This window comes from Ovis canadensis, chromosome 9 (assembly GCF_042477335.2).
Source record: "Ovis canadensis isolate MfBH-ARS-UI-01 breed Bighorn chromosome 9, ARS-UI_OviCan_v2, whole genome shotgun sequence".
NCBI classification, from domain to species: Eukaryota; Metazoa; Chordata; class Mammalia; order Artiodactyla; family Bovidae; genus Ovis; species Ovis canadensis.
Window position 1 is genome coordinate 24,896,546 of NC_091253.1, and position 25,784 is coordinate 24,922,329.

A 25,784-nucleotide genomic window follows, 5' to 3' on the forward strand; every position below is an offset into this window, starting at 1 on the left:
CCCTAACCTGACTCAACAGCAGCCTGCTGCAGGACTTCTCAGAGCCTTTACAGCTGACTCGAGTGTGAACCTAGGAGCACAAGACATGGTGGGCATGAAACCCTATCGGGCACAGCACCTTCCAAAATGAGGGCGCAGCACCCAGGCCTGTCCTGTCCTAACATCCCCACGCTGGGGCTCAGCCACACCATCTTCAAGTGCAGCCAGAGCAGGTGACTTCTGAGGGCCTGCCCGCTCTGACTTCTCTGCTCTGCGTAACTCTCAGTTGTTTATTTTTAAAAAGGAAACTGCAAAACATTTGCAGCTTCTTAGAAAGACACAGGGAGCTGTCCTTTCAGAACCACAGACATGAACTCCGGGCGGTGCTTTTGGCCTTCGTCAACCCCGCCCCCACTGGTCCATCCTTCCGGACTCCCCTCCCCCGCCATCTAAACATCTGAGAGTTCTGAAAAGACTCCCTTTCCCTCCCTAGCAGCCCTACCCCCTAGGCCCTCACTGCCACTGGCCAGGCTGGCATAAGGGTGTGGGGGCGTGGGGGGGCGGCCTTGAGCCTCGCTGTGAGCAGTCGTCCCAAGTGTAGACGCTGAGCCTGTGTGTGCAAGAGTGCGTGTGCGACTGGGGGCGAGGCAGGTGGAGGGTCTGCACTGTGGGTGGAAAGCCTGAGTCAGACTTTCCGAGAAGAGCGTGTCACATGCTTGACGGGTGCATGTGTCTGCAAGAGGAGGCGGCCCTCCACACACACGGCACGTGCACAGTTGCACGCTGCATGTGAGCACGCGCCAGTGACGCCGGGCGAGACGCTGCGTCAGGCTCAGTGTGTGCCCAGGGCCAGGGGTCAGAGTGTGCCAGGGCCGGGCTCAGTGTGTGCCCAGGGCCAGGGGTCAGAGTGTGCCAGGGCCGGGCTCAGTCTGGTTTGGGATCTAGGCTCCTGAGGTGACCAGGGCCAAGACTCAGTCGTGGGTCAGAAGCTCACTGCTTCTCAGCTAAAGGTCGCTGCTGCTGCTGCTGCTGCTGCTGCTGCTGCTGCTGCTGCTGCTGCTAAGTCGCTTCAGTCGTGTCCGACTCTGCGCGACCCCATAGACGGCAGCCCACCAGGCTCCGCTGTCCCTGGGATTCTCCAGGCAAGAACACTGGAGTGGGTTGCCATTTCCTCCTCCAATGCATGAAAGTGAAAAGTGAAAGTGAAGTCGCTTAGTCATGTCCAATATTTCATGACCCCGTGGACTGCAGCCTACCAGGCTCCTCCATCCATGGGGTTTTCCAGGCAAGAGTAGTGGCTCTCAATTCCCACCGACCCCTCCCCCTCACCCACATACATACAACTCTGCAGACATGAGACCCTTTCTCATCCAAACATATACAAACACAGGCCCACACCAGCACAGACCTAACCCCTGGGCACACCAGTGGAAGCAACCTGGGGCCCTGGCCCTGGTCCCCACTTCGGGTCACCTGGGAAACCGTTGGCTCTTTGAAGCCCTTTTATGTGAGAGATGGCCTCACCTGGCCACGAAGGGAGGTGCTTCCAGCACAAAGCATGGGCGGGGAGAGCCAGCTGCCTCCCTCCTGCCCCGTGCCTCCACCCCGTCACTTCTGGGCCCCAGGCTGTCCAGCTCTGGGGCAAAAGCTTCGGTCCCTACCCTGAGCTGAAGCACCAACCTTGCAGAGCCTCGGCTTCTCCAGAAGTAACAGGCAGGGCTCCCAGGGCCACCCTGGGACTGAGCAGGGCGCTGGTGGGCGCATGTGTTCTGGGGCACCTCCAATGTGGGCCAGCTGCTGGCACCTTTCCCCTGTCCACAGGGCCCTGGGCCCAGGCACAGAGGCCTTAACAGTCCCACCTGTCCGGGGGTACTGGGAGAGGGCAAGGGAAGCCTGGGGTGTGGGCAGGCCCCCACACCTGAGAGAGGAGGGGCTAGTGGAGGCCACAGCCAGACGTGAGCGTCCCACAGGCCTGGCCACTGTCCGCTGCCCATCCCCACTCTGTTCCCACATGCAAGCAGGCAGACTCCGGCCCCAGGGACACTCCCAGGGGGCGGGATCTGCCCCGACCATACCCTGGGGACAGTGAACCCAACACTCACTGGGCTGGCCAGGCCTCTCACAACCTGCTGCCCCCAGAGGACCAAGGGGAAGGATGGGTCCACCTTTCTGGAAAGCAATTTACTACTGAGGCCTTGAAGTTGTCCAGGGATTTGATGCCAACGAAACAACATAAATGTGAGCAGAGCTATTCAAGGGCAGGGCTGCTGGGTGAACCAGGCACCCCAGGGGCTCCGGGCCACCTTTGAACAGCCCAGTGGGAGGGTTTCTGGACTGTGGGGAGGGGCTTGTGCTGACATCAGGGGCCAGATGGAGTGGACGGCAGCCACACGATGGCCACAGGGGCCAGCCTTGGGAGGACGCGAGCCCTCGTTCTTGCCTTTTCTTTTTTCACCCTTTTCTGTCAGTCCACTTGGTGCAAAATTTATGCCGCTCACGAAACTGAGAGAAAAACAGTCTCCGGCACAAAGCCAGAGGGCTGGTTTCCTGGGGTCACGGGGTCCACCCCAGTGCTTCCTGGACACTGTCCTCACACCCTAGAGCAGGCAAGGGCAGTGAAGTCCACGCACGGGCCTGCACTCTCTCACCACGGGGCCTTTGCACTGTTTGTTCCTTCTGCCAAAATGCTTGTCCCCATACACCCACGTGCAGTGCTAAGCAGGCGTCTCTCAAACACCACCCCAGAGAGGCTTCTGTGAACCTGCTCTCGGGCTCCTCACCCCCCCGCCACCAGATCCACTGCTTCCACTTCTTGGCACGCGGCATGACTGGACAGTTTCACAGGGATCTGGATGCTCCTACTTTCCTGTCCTTCCTCACAGGGGACAGGAGGCTGAGCACCAGCACCTCGTAGAGTATGCTCTCAATGGTTAGGAATCACCGAAGAGGGACAGGCGGGAGGGTGGGAGGATGGATGGACAGATAGATGGATGGATGGGGTGGGTGGAAGAGTGGATGGAAGGATGGATGGATGGGTGGAGGATAGATGGATGGGTGGGTGGATGGACAGATGGGTGGATGGATGGATGGGAGGATGGATGGATGGGAGGATGGATGGATGGATGGGAGGATGGATGGATGGATGGGAGGATGGATGGATGGATGGGAGGATGGATGGATGGGAGGATGGATGGATGGATGGATGGGAGGATGGATGGATGGGAGGATGGGTGGATGGGAGGATGGATGGATGGGAGGATGGATGGATGGATGGATGGGAGGATGGATGGATGGGAGGATGGATGGATGGATGGATGGGAGGATGGATGGATGGATGGATGGGAGGATGGATGGATGGGAGGATGGATGGATGGGAGGATGGATGGATGGATGGGAGGATGGATGGATGGATGGATGGATGGGAGGATGGATGGATGGGAGGATGGATGGATGGATGGGAGGATGGATGGATGGGAGGATGGATGGATGGATGGATGGATGGGAGGATGGATGGATGGATGGATGGGAGGATGGATGGATGGATGGGAGGATGGATGGATGGATGGATGGATGGGAGGATGGATGGATGGGAGGATGGATGGATGGATGGGAGGATGGATGGATGGGAGGATGGATGGATGGATGGATGAGAGGGTGGATGGACAGATAGATGGATAGATAGGACAGGTGGGTGGAAGATTTTGATGGATGCATGGTAATCACACCCTTACCCAACAACTTCCACGGGTCCACAACTCCTACAAACTGCCCCTTGCAGCCTCCCTCCCACCCCACACCCCTGCCCCTATGGCTGCCTACTCTTACTGGCCATGCCTCACATTCCTCCTGTACCTTCCAACCTCCACACTTTTGCTCAAACTATTTCTGCCCAAGACCCGCCTCCATCCTCTGCCAGGAGAACGTGTCCTCCTCACATGTCGGCCACTCTGGGAGCTTCCCCTGCCCTCACAGGACACACCTCTATCATCGCACTGCCCACGGCATGAGGGACGTACCTCATGGCCCTGGGGCTGGCCTGGGGACTGGCAGTGCCGGGGCTGAGGGAGGCAGGTGGTAGCAGTGACATGCCGCTCTCTGACCACCCCCTCCCCAGTGGATACCAAACCCCCGGGGGAAGGCCGAGCCCCCACCAGGCCCACCTGGTCCATCAGGTTCCAGCCGCCAAGCTCTCTCCTGCCCAGTTGCCCGAAACTCTGACCCTCCTTGCCTCTGAGGGCTGTCGCCACTTTGGGGCCTTTGCACAGACTCTTTCCTGGGACTACATGAGCCCCCACCTACCTTTCGCTTTGTCTCCCTGTGTCTGGGAGGAACCCTGCTCTGGGCGCCCATGCAGGTGCCGTGACCCTGAATCACAGCCTGGCCAGTCCAGCCCAGTGCCCCACCCCCACTCATAACAGCAGGGCGACAGGGCCTGATACAGGCGGGTGTCACGTGCCGGGTAGGGAGCTGGGTCCGAGACCCCAGGAGTCCCCGTCTCTGCGTCCCATCAGTCACCCTGGGTCTCATGCAGCTGCCCTGCTCTGTGGCCACGCCCCTTTCCCTCACCTGGCCTGGGGGACCGCTGCAGCCCTCTGGACCTGAAACCATGGACTTCCCTAGGAGGGGTGGGAAACTGGTTGGGTGGGCCCCCTGCGCCATCAGTGCTGGACTAGGCAGGGAGACACTGTGCCCGACAGGGGAGGGCAGGGGATGGTCAGCAGGCAGCCCTGAACCTGGGACCCAGGCCCCTCCCTCCTGGCCGCTGAGCCCGCTGGCCCCGGAGGCCGCACGGCTGAGACACTTACGGGTCCGTCTCGTCCCACAGGATGCAGGTCTGGTTGGTGGTGCCCTGGAAGAGATGGCGGAAGTCAGGCCACCTGTCCACCCTCGAGCCCCACCCGAGGTGGTGTCCACGCAGGGTCCTGCTGCCCTGCCTGGCGCCCTGCCTCCGCTGCTCCTCAAAGACAGGGTTTGAGGAGGAGAAACTGAGGCCCAGAGCGGAGAAGGGGCCGGCTCAGCCCCCAGCCCTCTGCATGGCCTCGGGCAGCTTCTGTCCCCTCTCTAGGAGGGGCTGGGCAGCAGCAGCCGCTTCTGCTTAATACAAAATAGCCACTGGGAGGGTCAGGGGGCACAGACAGGGCTCGGCAAGCACCCCTGCCCCACAGGCTGGAGGGTGATTACAGACGGGCTCCCGCCTGATGAGGGAGGTGCCAGGCACAGAGAGGCTGGGCACAGCCCCGCGCCAGACGACACTGTCCATCCTGGCTGGGGAGCGGGGTGGGTGTGGGCAGGCTCTTGGTGGTCGAGGGCATCTCAGGCTCAACGGAGAGCCCGGGGAGGAGGGCATGGTGGGCCTGTGGGGGGGACATGGCAGAGGATGGCTCCATCCTCTCCAAGGAGCGGCTGGGCCGGAAGGGCCCGGGAGCAGCGGCCTCAGACCCGGGTTAGGCTGCATTTGGCTCCTTCAGTCCCTGCCTGTGACCCTGGGCAAGTCCCCGAAGCTCTGCCAGCCACTGTCCCCCGCCGCTGCTCAGGGGTAAAGGAGCTCAAGGCCGGCCAGAGGCCGGGACGTGGGCACACACGGGCACAGGTGGAGGGGTCCATGCATGCGGACGTGCACATGAAGGGCACTCACGTTGTACATGTGGGCGAACTCGATCTCCAAGGGTGTGAGCAGGGAGCGAGGCGGGGGCTTCACCGTCACCGAGATGACCTTGGAGTTCAGGACAGTCGTGTTCCTGGGGGACAGCCGGCAGGCCATGCTGGGGTCAGGAGCCCCTCACCCCACCTCCCCTAGGGTTGGCCTCCCTGGTTCTCCACCCCAGACCCGGCCACCCCAGGCCCCCACCCCCCAGACCCGGCCTCCCCGGGCCCCCACCCACCAGACCCGGCCTCCCCGGGTCCCCACCCACCAGACCCGGCCTCTCTAGGCCCCCACCCCTAGACCCGGCCTCCCCAGACTCCCACCTCCCCCAGGCCTGGCCTCCCCAGCCTTCCACCCCCTAGATCCAGCCTCCCCAGGGCCCCACCCCTAGACCCAGCCTCCCCAGGCCCCAACCCGCCAGGCCCGGCCTCCTTAGGGCCCCATCCCCCAGACCCAGCCTCCCTAGGCCCCCACCCCCCAGGACCGGGCTCCCTAGGCCCCCACCCTTAGACTCAGCCTCCCCAGGCCTTCCACCCTTAGACCCGGCCTCCCCAGCCCCCACCTCCACCAGACCCAGCCTCCCCAGCCCCGATCTGTGCCCGTGATGCCCACCTCTGCAGGGCCAGGAAGCTGCCCAGGTTTCGGTAAAGCACAGTGCCCACCACGAACACAGACGAGTCATCAGCCTCTGGAAGAGAGCACAGTGGTCTTCCTCCTCCCACCACCCCCAGGCCAAGACCCTGCTGGGCAAGAGGAGTGCGTGTCCCCCCCGCCACCCCACCATGGACACAGCAACTGCCCTGGAGCTGGGGTGCCTCCTCGGTCCCCCTGAATGGCCCCTGAAAGCCAGGAGCAGGCAGGGCACAGTTTCTCTTCCTGGGAACTGGAATCGCCTGCTGTGACAACAGGCAAGACCCTCTCCCTCCCTGTGACGAGGGGGTCCATTCAGCCAAGATTGCCTGGGGCCTCCCAACATAGCGAGAGCAAAGAGGGCTTCCTGGAAGAGGGGGCAATCTCAGGAACACTGAGACTGTGTAGAAGAAACGGACACCACCCTAGCCCTTGACGCAGCATGTCAGAACTTCTGGAGTGCTTCTGGAGTGGGGCTGGGAAGTTCTTTGCGGGGACTGAGAAGTTCTAGACTCTGCGGAGCTCCTCCAACCCCCTGAAGCCCTCACCTGCCAGCCCCGTGGAGAAGACACTCTTGGACACAGTGACCCTGTCCTCCGGCACCTTGGCCCAGTCACCTGTGGCCCGCCAGCCCTTCATGGGGAAGCTGATGTCGGTGGCTCCGCTGGCTGGGAGCTTGTGGATGCTGAGGACTGTGGCGGGGTGGGGGGTGGGGGGAGGTGAGAGACAACAGCGACAGACAAAGGGAGACAAAGACAGAGCGGTTTCAGGGTCCGGAGCCTCGGCCCTGGGACGGGAAGTTGGGCGGGACCATCACAGGGCTGCTCCTGGCTCAGGACAGGTGCGGTGCGCGTGCAGCCACCCAGCCACACCACGCGAGGGGGTGCAGGGGCTACACGGAGTGCACAGGGCGCAGGGCCTTGGGTGCATGGGGTGCAGGGCTGTAGGGCTGGGGTGAATGGGGGTGTGGGTGTGCACTGGGTGCACGGAGTGTATACGTGCAGGGCACACAGGTGCGGGTGTATGAGTGGGGTCTAGGGGAGAATGGCGCTGTGCGGATACACGGGGTGGGAGGGCTAATGAGGGGTGATGGGAGGAGTCCAGGGCCTCCTTTGATGACAAACGGTGGGCCCTGAATGTCCACTGGCTCCGGACAGGCTCCTGGAGGTGGAAGGTCAGGGACTCGGCCCAGGCCTAGCCCCCCTCCAGGGGCTATGGGTGGTGCTGGGTGGCCAGGGGTCCAGCCTCTACAGTGAGGTCCGGGGCCCGGGGGCTGAGAGCTGAGGTGGCCTCCGGGCCACGCCTGTCACATGTGGCCACAGAAGAGCCCGCTTTCCGGCCACTCCCATCTCACCTGGAACAAGGGCCCTGCCAGCCCAGTGAGAAAGGGACCCAGGAGCCTGGAGCCACTGCTGACCCCGCCTCCAGGGGACCTCCAGGCCGGGGTCTCCCCACCTACAGGAGGAAGCTGCTCCCACTCCTCTGGCCTCAGGGGTCTCCCCAGCTCTGGGGTCCTGAGCTCGGAGGCGAAAGGCGGGACCAGGGCTCTAGGAACTTCTAGCTTGGCAGGCGTTCATCCCTGCCCGGGCAGGTCCCCGGGTGCATGCGAACAGACACCGTGGGCCCAGAGGACACATCCCCAGAGGCCCAGGAGTCTCTACAGAGGCGGTGACGGTCGCCCTCCTCGGCGCTGTGTGGACCACCGCCGGGCATGGGTCCGGGCCCCACCCTGATTCCCCACTATGAGAAGAGTATCTGGGGAGGTGCTCTCGAGAAGCGTGGCCAGGAAAGCTGTTTAAGGGGACGTGGTGGTAAGCACTGAGTGCAGCTGCTGCAGGTCCGTGTGCCAACAGCCATCACCAGCCTCCCAAGTCCAGGCCCGTCTGTAGCACTCTGCAGCCCCTCGAGGCCTGCACTGCCGCCTCCCCACTTGAGATTCTGCCCATGCTACTGAGCTGGGTGTCGCCAAGCCCCTCTGACAAGCGCTTCTGGGAGCAGAGTGCAACCTTGCCTTCAAATTTCTAAGGTCCCAGCACAGCGGGTACTGGGGACAAGGCACCGTGAGCCCCCAGCTCCGGGGAGGTGGAAGCTGTGGCTGGGGCTTCCTGCTGCATCCCAAGACTCTAAGTGTCCAGGGCCTGGTCTGGGTCCAAGAGCGCCCATGCCAACCCCCTCCCAGGATCACATCCGACCATCATCAGGAGACTCAGGTCTGTGCACCTGAGAACTCATAGGTCATCCTAGAACCCGGCCTGGGGGTCCTGAAGTTCCGGCACACCTGGCCAGAATCTGAGGCTGGAGGGCCCCGTCCAGGTGTGCCAGGTGAGGCCTAAGGGTCGGGAGAGCGAGGGACGGGCTTACCCAGGTTGTCTGTCACTTGGTACGCATCCCGCAAGTCTTTCATGCGGAAGCCGATGACATCCACGAAGTCCTCCACTAGCCGGAAGAGCTCCTTGGCATTGGGGCCCATCTGGGGACGGGATGGGGGCGGGGTCAGGGAGCCTCAAGACAGTGGGGGGCAGTCCAGCCAAGAAGGTGCCAGAACTGAGTGTCACCCAAGTCTCCTGCCCCCTCAGAGGGGACTCAGCTGCCTCCTTCCCTCATCTGTTCCCTCCTTGACGGGGTCCTGCTGGTCACTCCCTGCCCCGCAGGGCTCTGGACCTGATTTGGGAAGTGGAGCAGGACCTGAGTGTCCACTGCCGATTTGAGGATGAGAACACTGAGCGCAGAGGGGCTGTGGCGCTCTGGCCTATGGCCGGGTGTCCAGATGGGAGGACAGCAGGGGGTCTCTGGGCGCTGCAGGCCCTGGGTACAGGAGGAATGGCAGATTCCTGGTCAGTGTCGGGGGGAGGCGGACCGTTCTCTCCAGATGAGAAGGGACTGCCACGTCTCGGCCTGCACCCTACGGCCTGCACTTTCTCAGACCCCTCCCTGAGCCCTGTGCGGTGAGCCTGTCATCTGACGGACGGGGACGCCGAAGGTCAGAAGGCTGAATGACTTCCTGGAAGAGGCCGAGCTGGGATTTGAATCCAAGAGCCTGCCCTGAGCCGGCCTGGGGAGTGGGGAGGTGCGGAGACGCCCGCAGCACCCCGGGTGGGCAGGCGTACCAGCTGCGCCTCCTCCCACTTGTCCCGGTTCTCCTCGGCCAGCAAGTTGCTGATGATCTGCACGAAGTTCTGGAAGGAGAAGGAAGAAGGCCAGTGAAAGGGCATGTGTGCTCGGCCTCTGCGACCCCAGGGCCTGCAGCCCGCCAGGCTCTCTGTCCATGGGATTTCCCAGGCAAAGAATACTGCAGTGAGCTGCCATTTCCTTCTCCAGAACAGAAAATAAGGCACCAGAGTCATGGCTCAGTGTGGCCGGGGTCAGAGTGTGGCCGGGCTCGAGTCTCAGCGCGGGGCCCGGCTCAGGGCTCAGTCTGAGGTCGGGACTTGGTCTAAGGCTGGGGTGGAGAATGCCCTCCTGGGCACCCACCTGCACATCCCCAGGGGTCGGGCTGTAGTACGCCCGGCGGAAGATCTCTGTCATGTTCCTCAGGACGTCAATGGTGGACAGCAGGTCCCCGCTATAGCTGGTCCCATCCTGGGAGATTTCCACCAGGGTCTGGATGACCTCGGAGACGCCCTCCCCGGGCAGCCCACGCTGCGCCTTCGCTAGGTGCTCCCGGGTCTAGGGGGACGGAAGGTGCGGGTGCTGCGGCTCTGCAGGCGCCAAGGACCTCCACGCCCAGAGGGCGTTCTGCAGCCCCCAGCCACGCTGACCCGTGTCCACAGAGTGCGCCACTGGGGACACAGGGTTATGTCTGAGAATGGGGGTAGAGGCAAGCCCTGGAGTGATGGGCAGGGCCCGGGGTGGTGACCCCGGCGCCCAGCCTCACCATCATCTGGATGTTCCGGTAGTCAATGGACACACAGCGGATGTAGGTGGGGGGCTCCCAGTAGGCGATGCCTTCTTCATCCAGCTCACAGCGTCGCAGGATGAGGCCTGTGGAGATAGGGGGTTGGCTCCATCGCCCACTTCTCAGAAGGATGCCTACATCTGCCGCAGAGTCCCACCCACCCAGCCACAGCTCCCAGGTGCCTTCAAGCAGACACTCGCCTGTGGCCGTATTCCAGGAGCAGAGCTGGCACAGGGGCCAGGCCCCCAGCGACATTTTCATTCAAAACATTTCTGAGCGGACACTGGAGCTTGGAGCCTGGTAGGAGCCAAACCTGCAGGCATCCTACCTGTGTGGAGGTTGAACCCTGGGCCGAGTGACGGGCTTCAGAGTTAAGCCCAGGGCTTCTCCTGGAGCCACTTCCTAACCAGAGCCCTGGTGAGAACCAACAGCCCACCGCTGCCCGGCTCCACCTCTGGGGTCAGGGGGCCCCTCATGACCCTGGTGTGCTGTGGACACTGGGCAGCCTTGGGGCTGACTGGGGGTCAGGTGTGGACGACCTTGAACACGGGCACAGTCTATGTTCCAGACCTTACTTCCAGGGAGCCAGGCACAGCCGTGATGACCCTAGAGAACTGCCAGGACACTGTCACCCAGCAGGAGCCATGGGGCAGGACGGGACACCTGGTCTACGGCATGGTGCAGAATGAAAATGAGGGCTCACAAGCAGACAAAGGCTAGAGAAGTCACACCATCCTGCAACTTGTGTTTTCACTTTACTTCCCTGGATTTGCAAGACGCTACCCAGAACCTGTATTATTCTGTAAACAAAACGGGGCACGGGGGCTGAAGCCACGGCTGGGAATACACAGCCTCCACCACGGTCACCAGCCTTATTGGGGGGTAGGGGGTGGGGAGCCCACAGCAAGTTTGTTTTACAGAAAGAAATGGAAGTTCAGAGACGGTAGGTACTTCCTGAATGTCACACGGCACACAGGGGTACAAAGGAACACATGCTCCTCAGACAAGAGGGGAAAGGAACCCAAACTTTCACTGCAGAGCCCCTTCTGGGAGCCCACCCTGCCTTTCCCACACCTTGTATCACTCCATAGGTTTGCATGGGGATCAAGACCACTGTCCAAACCCGACTTCCCAGTTACTGGCCAGGCAAGCCCAGGGCAAGGGTGTGGGCTCTGTGCCTCTGGTTTCCCACGTGTAAAGCGGTGACATCGTGGAACATCGCACTAAGGGGCCACTCGCTCCAGTGACTTAGGACATGGCAGCCCTGGGTCCCTGCTCGCACCCCTCTGGTCTTGGTGCGCATGGGGCTGCCCGGGCGGGGTCTGGGCCACGTGCCCTGTGCTGACAGCTCTTGGGCGGGCCTCAGGGACAGGTGCCCTGCCAGCCCCTGCCCCCTTGGCCCTCACCTGTGGCGTTGCGCGGACACCGGACCGCAGCCACCTCTCCGGCTGGGGTCTCCTTCCATACCACAGCTCCAAAGTTGTCCTCATCACAGATCTCGTGGGGCTCTGCCAAGGGCCAGAGACGTGAGTTGGTGGTGGAGGGGGGAATGCAGGGAGGAGCAGAGAGCTGGCAACAGGGTCAGGAGCGCCTAGACGCCACGGGACATCCACCCTCGCAAAATGGTCGTCCCCCAGCTGCACCCCGAACACCTCCCCCGCCACTCGGGATGCACCTCCTCAGGGTCCAGCTGTGGGATGGGGTGGAGACACTCACCGGGACACCGCTGGGCGCCACATTGCCGGTATTCATCCTGGGGGCCTTGGCAGGCTGCTCCCCCGAAGAAGGGCCCCAAGCAGGCGCGCTCCCGCCGCTGTGTGCCACCCCCGCATGTGACGCTGCAGCTGCCCCAGGATGCCCAGGCCTGCCACTTCCCATCCACTGCAGGACATGGCCACGCACGGAGGCACGAGAATGGGGATGAGGGGTAAGTAGGAGCCACGGGGACGCAGGGGTGGGGAGCCGGGAGCAGAAGGAAGTTGACACCAGGTAGGGGAAGGCAGAGCTCAGCTTGATACACGGATAAGACAAGTGCCCCATGTGCACTGGCCCCCGGGACCTCCCACAGCCCCCACATCCCTGGGGCCTTGTTTCAGGGCCCCCCAGCAGCTCCCAGCCCGCCAAGTGACTCAGGACCGCAGATCCCCACCCGCAGGCCCAGGGGCATGGCCTGACCTGGACACTGCTGCAGGAAGCAGTCTCGCGTCTCTACCCAGTGGCCCTGGCACTCGGCACCCCCGTACGAAGGCCCGTTGCACTCGCGCGTGCGCTGCTGCCGGCCCTGGGAGCAGCTGGCGGAGCACGTGCTCCAGCTGGACCACTCGTTCCAGTTTCCATCCACTGCCCGGCCCAGGGGAAGAAGGGGACAGGAAGCCAGCGTGAACAGCCAGGGCCCACACCCCACCTGGGGTACAGGTGTGAGCACCCCACAAAGTCTGAGGCATGGGTGTGACACTCAAGGAAGTCCCAGCACCCCAACACCCCTGGTGCACCAGTGAGAACATTCCAGGTTCTCTGGCCTACAGCCTGGGGTTCCAATCTCATCTCTGAGGCCCCAGTAGGCGGGTCTGAGTGGGCAAAGCTGGGCTCCGGGGGCTGGTAGGTGGCCCACTGGGTCCTTTCCTATCTCACCCCACCCAGCGCCCTCCCTCTCACCTACCAGGGCACAGAGCGATGTTGCAGAACTTGGTTTGCTTTTCTGGGCCCTCACAGGGGTTGCCTCCAAACTGGGGCGGCCTGCAGGTGCGTGTGCGGTCCCGGAAGCCACGACCGCAGGTGCTGGAGCACAGGCTCCAGGGCGACCACTCGTCCCAGGCGCCATGCACTACGGAGGGAACACAGCGCTCTGCGACCCCTGTCCGGCCCAGCCGGCAGCCAAGTCACCTGCCCCGGACTCCCCGCCCCCGGCCCTGACGCCCCGCCCCGACACCACGCCCCTACAGGACGCCCCGCCCCCGGGCCGGCGCCCCACCCCTACCCGGACGCCCCGCCCCGACACCACGCCCCTACCCGGACGCCCCGCCCCCAGGCCGGCGCCCCGCCCCTACCTGGACGCCCCGCCTCCACCCCTGACATCCCGCCCCGACACCACGCCCCTACCCGGACGCCCCACCCCCATCCCTGACGTCCCGCTCCGACACCACACCCCTACCCGACGCCCCGCCCCCGGGCCGGCGCCCCGCCCACCTGGACACACTGCCGAGTTGTTGCAGAGCCGCTGCTCCCGCAGGGGCCCGCTGCACTGCGTGCTGTAGGAGGACGACACGCAGAAGCGCGTGCGCGTCTGCCAGCCCTCTCCGCAGGTGCTGGAGCACACGCTCCACGGGGACCACTCCTCGGCTGCGGGGTCACCTGTGGGCCCAGACCTACAGCATCACAGGCCTGCTGCTGCCCCTGTCCCTGCGCTGCGGTCAGACCTCCCAGGTGGCCGCAGCAAGGCCCGTGAGCTCCCCCCTCCTTTTTTCTTTTTTTCTCGACAGGCCCCTTCGCCTCACACCACTTCTAAATCCAGTGTGCCTGGAGACCAGCGCCTGGCACCTGAGAGGTTAGTCTAATTATGGGAAATTATTACAGTCATTAATTGGAATCAGCAGCAATTAATAACCTACAGTATTTGCCCAAAGACCTAATACCCCGGAACCAACTTTCCCCACTTCCCAGTTTTAGTGCGTTTGCTGTCAGCCCCACCCAGACGCTGCCACTTACCTGTCTGCGGGGCCGGGAACCCAAACTGCTGCAGGTCGTCCCCCAGCTCCTCACGCCGCCGGGCATCCGTGGACCGCAGGGACTGGCTCCTGGAGTTAGTGCGCCCAGCGGCTGCAGGGCGGGTCCAGGTAAGCGCCCAGGCCCTGGCCTGCGGCTCCCGCCCTGCAGCTCTAAAGGGGCGCTCTTGGCCCTTTGTCCCTCAGTCCTCAGTCACAGTAGGGCTCAGGGTCGCCAGTACCAGGGCCACTTGGTCCCACTGGGCAGCTGAGAAACCTGGGACCAGGGCACCCTTGTCTGCTGCCAAGCCCTGTCTGGTCCAGACTCCCCTGTCCTGCGCCCCTCCCTCTCTTCCCCCGGGGCCCGCAGCATCACCCGCAGGGCACCAGGTGTGAATGGCTGCTGCTGTCCCCTCCTTAGCATCCCGCCTGCGGTCCTGCGCCCCGCGGCCCAGCCCAGACACCACAGGGCCCTCCCCAGGCTTCTGAGATGAGCTCCTCTCCCCAGGAAAATTCATCGGGGAAGAAACAACCCGAAGAATGACAGTCTCATTATAACTTGATTTAACTTTATGGAAGCAGCAGCTAAAATATGCATGAGGTCATTAGAGAGCCTTATTAGAGAAATACATCCTGGAGGCAAGATGCAACTGGGACAGGCAGCTCTGGCCAGGGCTGGGGATCGGGGTGGAGGGAGAAGCCTCACTGACAGCTTTCCGCGTGCACCCAGAATCCCCAGTCCTCAGGTGCTAAGACAGCCGCATCCAGTCTAACACCTGGTCCCGCCCCTCCTAGGCTGTTACTTCCGATGCCACCCGGCCAGGACGAGGAGTTGGCCCCGCCCTTGGCTAGGCCCCACCCCTGGTCCCACCCCTCACAGCCTGGGCCCGGCGAAGCCTGGCCCCGCCCTTAGCTAGGCTCCACCCCTCTGGCCCCGCCCACCCCAGATCCCGCCCCTCACAGCCCGAGCCGGCCTAGCCTGGCCCCAGCACCTTCCCTGGTCCGGCCAGACCCAGCCCCCCGCCCTTTTCCCCACCTGGCCCGGCCCGGGCCCCTCCTTCTCCCCCCCACACCCCGCGACTCTGCCCGTCCCACCAGTCCGCGCACTCACGGCCGCAGGCCTTGCGGTTGCACAGGCGGCCCTCCTCCAGCACCCCTTCGCAGCCGCCGCCCTCGATACCCGGTGCGGGCAGGCAGGTGCGCGTCCGCGTCTGCAGGCCTCCCCCGCAGTCCCGCGTACACTCGCCCCATAGGGACCACAACTTCCAGCCGCCTGGTGGGAACCAGAGGGCAGAGTCAGGGCCGGGGTCAAAGGGCTGCGATGCCTTTCAGGCAGTGTCTCAGGGATCTCGCAGGGGTCTGGGGGTAGAGCGGCCCCTGCGAAGAAGCCTTGGCATCTTAACCAGCGCAGCGCCCTGGAGGGTCAGCCAGGAGGCGAGAGTGGGCCTGGATGAGGTTAGCGATGGGGTGCGAAGCATAGGCGGCCGGCAGGGCAGGGAGAGGCAGAGGTGCGACCCCAGTTCCCTCTGGGGTCTGAGTGCTTTCTGGCTCTGTTTACAGGCTCCCAGGCCAGGGTCTACACTGACTCTGAATTTAGGTCCCCAGTGTAGCGGCTGGATCCAGAGCTGGAACCCTAGGCAGGTCTGAAGAATGAATGAATGAAAGGCACCCCGCCCACCTTAACAGCTGCCTTATTCTCAGGGCCCAGTGAGGGGGTGGGGGCAGAGGGGGCTCTTCTACTTGGCACCGAGCCTCAGCCCCTGCGGATCCCCCCCCCCCATGGCCCTCAGTCTAGTTTCCTCCAGACTTGTTCACCCTCCCCCCATGATCTGTGTGTTCATTACCCCATCACTCAGGGACACGAGAGGCCCCACACCTGGTGGCCTAGTGAGGTCTCACACCCTGGGCCCCGCCAGGCCTCCCCTCCCCTACACACAGCAGAGACTGGCCTCCAGGCCCCTCTGGCCACCCTCCTTCAGCCCTCTCACAGATCTTCATCCCAGTCCTGTCGCCTCAAGCATCATGACCTCATGTCCCTGAAGGTCTGAGCCCCTTGGTGGCCCCAGTGCCACCGAGGACACTGAAGTGAAGTCACTCAGTCGTGTCCGACTCTTTGCAACTCCATGGACTGTAGCCTACCAGGCTCCTCTGTCCATGGGATTTTCCAGGCAATAGTACTGGAGTGGATTGCCATTTGCTTCTCCAGGGGATCATCCCGACCCAGGGATCGAACCCGGGTCTCCTGCATTGTAGACAGACGCTTTACCGTCTGAGCCACCAGGGACGTCACCGAGGACACTAAGAGCCTCCAAGTACCGGGGAGGCACTGAGGGGTGAGGAGCAGGAGGCCAACATCTTGGGCGAGAGCTGGGCTGCACTGATGGGTTCAGGGAGGGGCTGCTTCATCCGGGCATTCAGTCCATAGGCCAGATAGCTCCCGCCCTGAGGGACTCTGGTGCTGCCACCCCATTTGTCCTCAGGAACTCCAGGGCCCCTTGCTCCCAGAACAGCAGGGTCAAGTCAGACCCAGCAAGGGCATGCGCAGGTCACCAAGTGCCTACCGTGGGCTGGGTGCCCGGCACACAGCCCCTGATACAGACCCCAGGAACGGGGCAAGGAGATGGCACTGCCCAGGCCTGGCACTGGGAGTCAGCCTGGAGCTGGGCCACTGCCCCACCTGGGGCGGGAGCAGGGGAGCCAGGCTGGCCGAGGGCAAGTCGCGCCTGGCCCCGCGGGAGGGCCCTTGTGGCCTCTCGGAGCCTGGCTTCTCTGGGGAGACGTGGGGGAGAGGCAGACTGTGCAGATCCCTAGGGTGGGTGCTGGAGCCGAAAGACGGGGTTCATGTGGGGGCCCCCCACCCACTGCCCTGGGATGGTCAGGTCCACCCCACCCTGCCCTCATGCCCTCCACCTGAAGATGAGGGCACGTCTAACCAAGTCTGCCGCCTGTGATGGCAAGCAGCAAGAAACGATGGGGAGACCACAGGTGTGGGGTCTCAGTCAATGCTAGAAAATCCCATTTTGTGTGTGTGTGTTTTGGCACTCTGCCCAGCGTGTGGACTCTTAGTTCCCAGACCAGGGACCTGACCCGAGCAAAGGCAGTGAAAGTGTCGAGTCCTAACCACCGGCCCACCAGGTTCCTCCAGAGAATCTGCTTTGACGCGCAGCAAGCTGGGCGTCCAGGTGCTGGGTTCTGTCCTGTGCCTGTGCTGGGACCTGACCAGCAGGGGGCGCCGGAAGCAAATGAATGGCAGGCAGGGGAGGGGGCCCAAGATCCACCCCCCCGGGGTCCCCATTCAGAAGGCAAGGTTCATTCACCCTCCAGGCCCCCAAGCCATCGAGGATCTTTCTCTGCCCTCACAGAGGCCCCCCTCCCAAGTGTCCCGCCTCCCCCGGAGCCCAGAGAGGCAGAGCCTCAAGGGCACACAGAAGTCAGGCCTCCTGTTCTCAGACCAGCCCTGCAGTTGGGACACGCAGGTGGGTGCGGCAGGTGGACAGGCCAAAGCACCCCGACAGGGGACCGGCAGGAGGGGCTGGCTCTGACCTTAATTGCGTGGTCTGTGGGTGGGCATGGGCCCTGCTGTGCCCCTCCCACACACACAGTGCAGAGGGGCCCGGGGAGGACCTTGCCAGGGCTGCAGAGTAGAGGCCAGGCTGAGCTTTGCAGGGACCCTGGTTCCTGGGGGCCAAGGGCCCTGGTTCTGAGCCCCTCCTGGGCCTGGGCTTGATGCCCTGTGCTCCCACCAGGGCCTCTCTGCCCCCATTGTCCACGTGAGAAGTCTGAGCCTGCCCTAGTGACAGAATGCTTGGGTTCCCCTAGTCAGGATGGGCTGAGTAGGTTGTTGGACCTGAGCCCCCACCCTTCAAGGCCCGGTGCTCCCGCAAGGCTGGCCCTCAGGAGGCATCCTGGGCAGCGGAGTCCTGTCTTCCCCACTTCCTGTCCCCCCTCCCCACTTGGCACCAGATGCCTCAGGAACCTGGAGTCCCAGTCCACCCAGGAACCAGGTGTGGACCCACTTAAAGCAGAGGAAACTGAGGCTCAGAGAGGGGTGGTCCAGACAGTCGGGAGCTGGTGAGGCTCCCCCCACCCCATCCCACAGGACAATCTGCCCTGGAGTTGAGGAGGCAAGCAGGCCTGAGCCTCACCAGGCAGGGGACTCCAGGGTCCCCAGGGCTGGGAAGGAGCCAGAGCATGGAGGCTGCCACACAGATATGTCTTGGTTTTGAACTGCAAATGCCTGTGTCCCAGGGGTTCGGGTGTGCAGCCAGCAGACCAGGGCACGCGGAGTGGGTGGGGGGTGCCCAGGACAGCCCCTGGTGCACACTGCCTGTGAGTGGCTCTGAGGGTGTGACAGGCTGAGGCTGCCCAGACACGGGGCCTCACTGCCGCCACTTCAGGCGCCTTCCCTCGGGGCCCGGTGGTCGGCAGGAGCCCCACAGCCACGCGCATTTGATAGCGAGGGGAGCCGGGATCAGGTCCCCGATCAGATTCCAAGCACTGCCCCTGCAGCCATCAGACAAGGCAGGCTGCCAGCAGCACTCGAAGCCCCTGGCCTGGGGCCGGGGTCTCACCGGCTGAGCCCCTGTCCTGTCACACTGACACGGAGGAACGGAGAGGCTGGAGTCGGAGGCCGGCCTGGCCGCAGGGACACGGCGGGCCCGTCCTGCCTGTCCCCCCTTGCTGCCCCAGCCCAGCCCCCGTATGGAAGCCTGAGTGACGTGGAAGCTGGCAGTGGGTGGGAGAGAGAGGGTGTCCAAGCCAGGCTAATCGGAGGATGCCACTTGGTTCCCATGGCAACTGCTGCAGAGCTCAGTCTTTCAGGATAGACTCAGGTTAGGCCTCAGCTGCCAAAACACCCACTATTTCAGGGCTGGTTACCTTGGTGACCCAGGTGGTGGGGATGTGGTAGGGGGAGGGGAAGGAGAGGAAGGGTCATATCAGGAGAGGCCAGGCAGGGGGTCCACTGGCTCAGAGGACAGACTGCCCCCTGGGCCTGGCCCTGACTCTGCTCACATGTTGATTCCCGATCCTGATCACACACGGCCTTGATCCTCATCACAGACTGACTTCTGATCCTCAACACAGGATCCCTGTCGCATCCCGAGCCCTGACCGCTGATGCACGCTCGGTTAATGGCAGCTGCTATCTCTTGTTATCGTTTTTACTGTGTGTTGTCACACATGGGTGACACCTGACAAATGTTCCCCAGGCAAGCGCGTCCACGACCAGGGAGTCCCCCAGGCAGGTCTCCGGGGGCCTGCAGAGCTGGGCTCAGAGGAGCTCAGGCTACCCTTTGCTGGGTGACCATGGGGCTCTTGGGGTGGGTGGGCTTTGAAGGGGCAGCAGAAGAGTGGGCAAGGCTGGGGGGTGGGCTGCCCCTCCAGGCCCGGAAAGAAGCCGCCATTCTTCCCAGGCTCAATGCCCCCTCTGTCTGGAAGCCTCATTTCCATCTCATTAAGGGATGAATAGAGCCAATTAATGGCCGCCAGGCAGCCTTGGCCACCCAGGAGCGCGGACACACAGCGAGGGGTCTCCAGGCCTCCTTCCCACCCTGGCACCCCTGTCTGGAGGCTGTGGTGGCCCCGGTCCCCGGGTCCCTGTGCCCCAGTGGGCTGGGGTGGGGCGCTCAGGAAGGCCCTCTTCCCGTTGGGCCTCCCCGCCTCCTGGGTCCCCTTTGGAGGAGGCAGTCTGCACTTCCTGTCTCGTCCAGCAGAGGTCTCCCCAGTCCAGCAGGTCACGCAGCACCGCCTGTTTCCGCCCCGCCCCTGACCATCAGGCTGGGGTCCCTTGGCAACCACAGTGCAGTCAAGCCCCTGGGAGGATTGCAGCCCCCAGAGTCAAGGCCTGCCCTGCAGCATGCAGGTTCTTCCTCTGAGCCCCTTGCATGGATGTGCAAATGAAGGCCACAGGGGATAGGCAGCTCCGCCCCCACCCAAACCACAGTCCCGCTCTGGCTCCATAAGTCCAAACTTGGTGCATCCTTCACCAAGGCCTGAGGCTTCCACTGTCAGGCCAAGTGACCAGCAAGCTGCCCAGCTGCAGGAGGCACTGTGGGATCTCAGGACGGAGCTGAGAACCGCAGCCACTGCCCACAGGCCACTTGCCAGAGGAGGAGGACGAGGAGAGTTCCTCCATGCACGACAGAGGCGCCGGACCCTACAGGCAGGTACTGTCCCGTCCCCATTTCACAGAAGGAAACTGAGTCTCGGCAAGTCAGTGATAGGACCCCGTCTGCAGGGTTAGTCCGGCAGGCGCCCCCTGTCCTAAGAAGGATGCCTGTTACAAGCCCAGACGGAGGCCTGGGTCCTGCCTGGCTTTGCAGTTCGATGCTGGATGACCTGGGCAGGTCTCTTCCCCTCCCGGAGCTTTGGCTACACAACTCACAGCCCTTCCCGCTTTGGGGGAAGCGAGACCCTAGCAGGGCCACAGCTCCCAGCCTCCCAGCTGCAGGGTAGTGTGGGAACCCCCCTCTGGGCGGCCCCCCGTGTGCTCTTATGGGCTCCACGAGGTCACGTCCTCCTCTGTCCACCCGGAGGTTGTCTGCCTGGAGCTGGAAACCTTGTTTTCCAGGTTTTCTAAGTTGGCCCTTGCGCAAAAGAATAGCTCCCCGGGCTGGGATGAAAACCATCCTGGCAGGGAAGCCCTGACCCTTCCTGCTCCTGTCCCTTCCTGCTCCTGTCCCCTGCCCCGGGTCCCTAACACATTCTTGGTCACCCCTAAACTCCAGAGACACATCCTTCCCCCTGAAGTACCTCCTCCCATCAGAGCCCTGCCTCTCTCCACACACTGCAGCCCCTAGAGAGGGTAGCTGTGCAGCATTGAGGGTGGGAATTACTCCAAAGCCCATGGGGTGTCAGGGCAGGGGCGCCCAGCTGAGAGCGGACAGGCCTGGAGGCACCGGGGCACTCAGCCTGGGGTAGGTCACGGCCCCTAGGCCCAGCATCCCCGCCTTACGCCCGCTGGGGATGTCACACACTCAGGCTCCAGCCCAGCCCCACCCCACCCATGCAGGCACTTGGGGGAGGCATGCATGTGCACACGCAGGGTCATGAACACACAGGGACCCACACATATGCACAGGGACACACATGCACACACACAAGAATACACGCACACACACAGGAACACATACACACAGGGGCCCACACATACACACAGGGACACACACACACACTGGCCCCCAGCCCCCAGGATGCCGCTTTTTCATTATCTTACATGTCGCTTCTGCAATAAAATTCTTTAATTAAAACATGAATATTTAAAGCAACCCTTGAGAGAAATGGCCCCATCTCACCAGAGGCAGAAAAATGTAGAGAGACTCTGGAGGGGGCGGGAGCGGGCAGGCTGTGCAGAGGGGTGGCCGGCCGGGGGCAGGGAGCGGTGCTCTGGCCTGAGGAAGGCTTGCCAGTCGGACGCATGGCGTGGCCATGTGGCGTTTGGACAGGCCGGGCGGGGGCAGGGCTGAAAGTGGGCCACGGGCTGGCCTGGGCCGCCTGCTCACTCTGGGCATTGCACAGCCCCCTCGAGCCGGGACGGAGGACACGCCTTACCCAGACTCCCCTGCTCGGTGTGGGGGGCACGGCTCTGGGGCACAGGCTCTGCAGCACGCTATGGGGTCCAGCTCAGCTGTGTGTCTTCTGGATGACTGCTAGACCTCTCTGGCCCGTGGGCCACCTTGCCCCTACACACACACACCCAGACCCTCTCACCTGAGCTCTTGCAGGAGAAGCCCTGGGTGGCCAAGAGCTGCTCTGCTCCGGGTCTCCCCTTTCAAGCTGTGTGAGCCTGCCCGCAGCCTGGACCCTCTGTGCCTCCCCTTACTCAACACGCATTTATCAAGGGCCTGCTGCCGCCAGGGGCTGGGCCACCACAGGGCATCTCCAGTCCCTGCCCCACGACGGGGACATCCTGGCAGGGACAGAGTCAGGACATGGGAAATTCTCTGGTGTTCACAGGCGATTCCATGTGGGAAGAGAGGGAGAGAGAGTGAGGAGACAGTGGGCCTGGGGCTGCCGCCACGTGCCATCTGGGCAGCCCCTGAGAGAGGGGCCATGTGGGGAGAGAGTTCCGGGCCTGGGAGCACCCGAGCTCCTGGGCCGGGAGGCGGGTCCTCGCTGGCAGCCACCTGGGCGGCTGGGAAGAGTGAACTGGTTAAGGGGCCGTGCTGTAACCTGCTGACGCCACGTGTACTCCCAAGGCCTCAGAAGCATCAGGGCCTTCTGAGTCCAGGCACGGGCACGGGGTCTGCACCGCCCCTCGGTGGGGGTGACCACCTCCTATTCCTGCCGCCCTGCCCCTCAGAGTCGAGCTCCTCAATTCCCGGTGGCAGCCCCAGCCCGTGTGCCCTCCAAACTGTCTTCCACGAGGCAGTTGGCCCTGCCACGGAGCCTTGACTTGAGCTTTGTCAAGACTTGCACAGAGCCAGCCTGCACACACACACACACACGCACATGTGCAGTGAATGCAAGTGCATACCAGTGCACACGTGTACATGCTCACACACACGCATGCACAAACAATGCACACAGATACCGGATGCACTGTACACCAGCGTGCACACGTGTACACGCCAGCCACACAAACATGTAAATACTCACGCGTGCATGTGTAAGTGTGTGCACACATACATACTGGCAGTGCCTGTGTGAATGCACACACACATGTCCCCCCTACACACACTTGTACACGTGGATGCATGAACACACGCATGTTCGCATAACACACCGAACACACAGGCTTACAGAACACTGTGGACATATGCTCACATAACACACTACACACACATGCACTCAGACGTATGAGTGCAAGCATGCACACATGCCCACCTCCCTCCAGCACCACAAGCAAACATTTCCGTCCTCAGAATCTCTGCTCAAGTCCAGAGTCCCCACATAGCCCTCCTCCTCCTCTAATCTGTCTCTGCCTGCCAAGCCCTCCAGATCCCCTACCTAATAATAAACATCGATATTGACATTTCATCACTGATGTTGCTTTTGCTTAGAAACACTTTCACCCCAGTTCTCATTCTTCATGACAACCAAGGAAAGAAGATGTTTTACTCCATTTTTAAGACAAGGAGCCTGAGGGGATTGACCCAGGGACACAGCAAGTGCAGGGCAGGCTGGGATTAACTTGAACTTGACCCCGTGGTCCCTCTCAAATGACATTCCCGCTGGATGGCCTATGGGCCTCTTATAGTCCGGTCCCACTCTGACCCCCGGATCTTCCTCCCCACTACTTCCCCACCTCAGCTGATGTCCTCACGCCCAGCCAGAAACCTGGGCATGGGCCAGCGATCAATCTCCTTCCTCCACGCCCACATCCTTGGCATCAGCAAGTCCATCAGCTGCACACCCCATCCCCCAGGCGCTTCCCCTTCCTCCCGGCCAGGCCAGCATCAGCTCCCTCCCGGATTTCTGCTTTGAGCCAGACACCACATCGACAGCCCCAGCCCTGTGCCCCCTCTGCTTAAAGCCCCCATGGCCCTTCAGCTCTCAAGAGAAGAGGCAAACCCCGTCCGGAAGGCCTGGTCACCTTTGCACTCAACTGCATGCCTGGGCCTGCTCTCTCCAGCACCCACATCGAGCCCCACAAGCTCCCAGCTCATCACAGCGGCCCCGCCTCCTTGACCTTGTCCCGAAAGCTCTGTGTGGCTCCAGCTAGACTGGGTTATCTCCCTGGCACGGTCACTGCCCCGGGATCTGGCAGAGGCCAGCTCTTGTGCCGTGGCCTCCAGTGTGGGCCAAGCTCCAGGGCCATCAGGCCTGAGGCGACTGGACAGTCCCTCAAAGCAGTCAACACCTTGCCGGTGAGGACGCTGAGGTTCAGGGGGCAGGTGACCACTAAGGAGAGGTCGAGCGACGCGTGTGGCCAGGCCACCACCCCGCCCGGCCCTCTTGCACCCACCGGCCTCCCAAAGCCGCTGCCCTCTCTCTGCTCTGTCCTCCTCCTCCACCCGGAGGCCCACTCCCACCACCATGTTGTGGGGCTGCCTGTGCCTAGGTCACAGCGCCCTCCACCTGGTCCAGCCTGAAGATCAGCCCTCGCACCCCATCACCGGGGACCCCAACCCAACTGACGGAAGGTGGGGGTTTCCCGACGGCTTCCTGGATGCCGCGCCTCCACCCCTGGGGGCTCTGCCCACTCCCTCCCTCTTCTCTCCAGCTATGTTCACCGCTTCATGGAAGTTTCTAATCTGGGCTCCCTGGCCCAGGGGCCATGAATAGAACCATGTTCCAGGAGAGCTGATTCCCTTTGAAACCCCCCCACGGAGCGGCTCTTATGCCTTGAAAGACGTTTTTCTGAGGAGTTCATCAGTCTCACTGGCTTGGCAGAGGCCAAGAGCCCTGGGCACGTCACCTGGCCCCATGGGGACCCACCCGCATGGACGCCCAGCCCAGCCTGGCTCCCGAGTGCCCGGCACACTGGTCTCCACCTGCACAGATGGTGAAGAGCTGTCTCCCATCACCCTCACCCTGGGGTCCCACGGGGGCCTCCCCTCCGTGCACGTGCAGGGTCTCCCTCCTGCCCCGCCCCTGGGAGCTCCGCTCCCCGTCCCACCTCCCTGATGGTACCAGCCCCGCCCTGTGCTGGTGCCCATCTCACCAAGGACCCCAAGCTTGCTAAGAAGGTGGCACCGGCCGAGCACACGCCCACTCTCACCTCTGCACTGCCCTGCCTCTGACCCCCACAGGGCTCACCCTCACCTCTCCCAGAATTCCAAACAGTATTCCCTGGGTCAAGCGACCCCGGACCTCCAGGTGACCAGCAGTGCCCCCCCGGCCCTGCCCCCTGCGCTGCGTCATGGACGCCTTGCTGCTCACTTACCTGGAGCGCCGTCCTCACCCCGGTCCTGGGTCAGGCTGGTGAGGCAGTTCTCGGGGCCCCCAGCCACGCCGTCCCTCAGGCAGACGTCCCCGCGGGGGGCCAGGGAGCCGGAGGCAGGGTCGCCGGTGTCCCCACCCAGGCAGGCGCAGGGGGTCTGCATGATGCCGCAGGGGTGTGAGCTGCGGCTGCCGGCCAGACAGGCGTCCAGCCAGCGGCACAGCATCTGGCAGGCGGCCCGGCTGGGGTTGCGGTTGCCCACCACTAGGTACTCCACGGAGAAGTCGTCGCTGGGCCCGGGGGGCCCGTCCCGGGCCCCCAGGGTGTTGTCCTGGGGTGGCCGCAGGCGCTGCATCTGCAGAAACTGTTTGCTGGCCTGCAGGAAGGCCAGGGGCGCTGAGGGGTCGCAGAGCCGCAGCACCTCATCGAAGCTCTCCACGCCCAGGTAGGTGCGCGTGGACTCCAGGAAGGAGTCGAACTGGTAGGTGCGGACGCGGGCGGGGCCGCTGCAGGCGGGCGCCTTGGCCACCTTCATGTAGAGCGTGTAGCGGCGCGGGTCCGGGTTGCGCAGGGTCCAGGAGCAGCGCGAGGCATTGGCCGGGAACACCGCGGCTGCCGAGAAGTAGCCGAAGAACTTGCCCTGCACCAGCGTGGTGCAGGGCTCAGCCCCAGGCCCGGCGGCCGTGCCCGCGGCCGTGCCCGCCTGGCGCCCCAGCAGTAGCAGCAGCAGCGGCCCAAGGATCCAGAGGGCACCCGGGGCGGCGGCCTGGCCCCTCATCCTAGCTCGCGGGGCCGCCGGGGTTCCGCGGGCTGGGCAGGCAGGCGCGGGCCAGGCCTGGACATGCCAGGGTCCGGCGGCGAGCGGGATTGGGGCTCGCTGGGGGGCCGGGGCTCTGGGCGGGGGTGGGGCAGAGGTGGCTTCCGGGCACTGTGGGGGCAGTGGCGGCTCCTATGGTCCAGCAGCCTGGCACCCACCCATGGTCTCAAGCAGCAGCTGGAAGAGAAAGAGCAGAGGGCAGGGTTGAGCCCCTGGGGAGGGTACACTGAGGGCAGTGCCCACCCGGGCTCCGAGCCTCCAATGCGGGCCCTGGCCCCGCGCTCAGTCACCCGT

General features: G+C 63.4%; 1 protein-coding gene across 1 annotated transcript in view; it reads right to left on the reverse strand.

The window, feature by feature from the left end:
- Positions 1-25,784, reverse strand: part of ADGRB1 (adhesion G protein-coupled receptor B1) — a 77,167-nt gene that overhangs the window by 39,203 nt on the left and 12,180 nt on the right. Inside the window, exons 2-17 of the mRNA XM_069600845.1 lie at positions 24,677-25,667; positions 14,961-15,122; positions 13,854-13,964; positions 13,335-13,499; positions 12,808-12,972; positions 12,324-12,488; positions 11,865-12,029; positions 11,555-11,656; positions 10,128-10,234; positions 9,725-9,919; positions 9,361-9,429; positions 8,615-8,723; positions 6,802-6,945; positions 6,236-6,311; positions 5,615-5,717; positions 4,785-4,828 (exon numbers count right to left, since the gene is read on the reverse strand). Of these exons, the coding sequence (XP_069456946.1) occupies positions 4,785-4,828; positions 5,615-5,717; positions 6,236-6,311; positions 6,802-6,945; positions 8,615-8,723; positions 9,361-9,429; positions 9,725-9,919; positions 10,128-10,234; positions 11,555-11,656; positions 11,865-12,029; positions 12,324-12,488; positions 12,808-12,972; positions 13,335-13,499; positions 13,854-13,964; positions 14,961-15,122; positions 24,677-25,451 (2,657 nt within the window). The 5' untranslated portion in view covers positions 25,452-25,667. The remainder of the gene's footprint in view (positions 1-4,784; positions 4,829-5,614; positions 5,718-6,235; positions 6,312-6,801; positions 6,946-8,614; positions 8,724-9,360; positions 9,430-9,724; positions 9,920-10,127; positions 10,235-11,554; positions 11,657-11,864; positions 12,030-12,323; positions 12,489-12,807; positions 12,973-13,334; positions 13,500-13,853; positions 13,965-14,960; positions 15,123-24,676; positions 25,668-25,784) is intronic.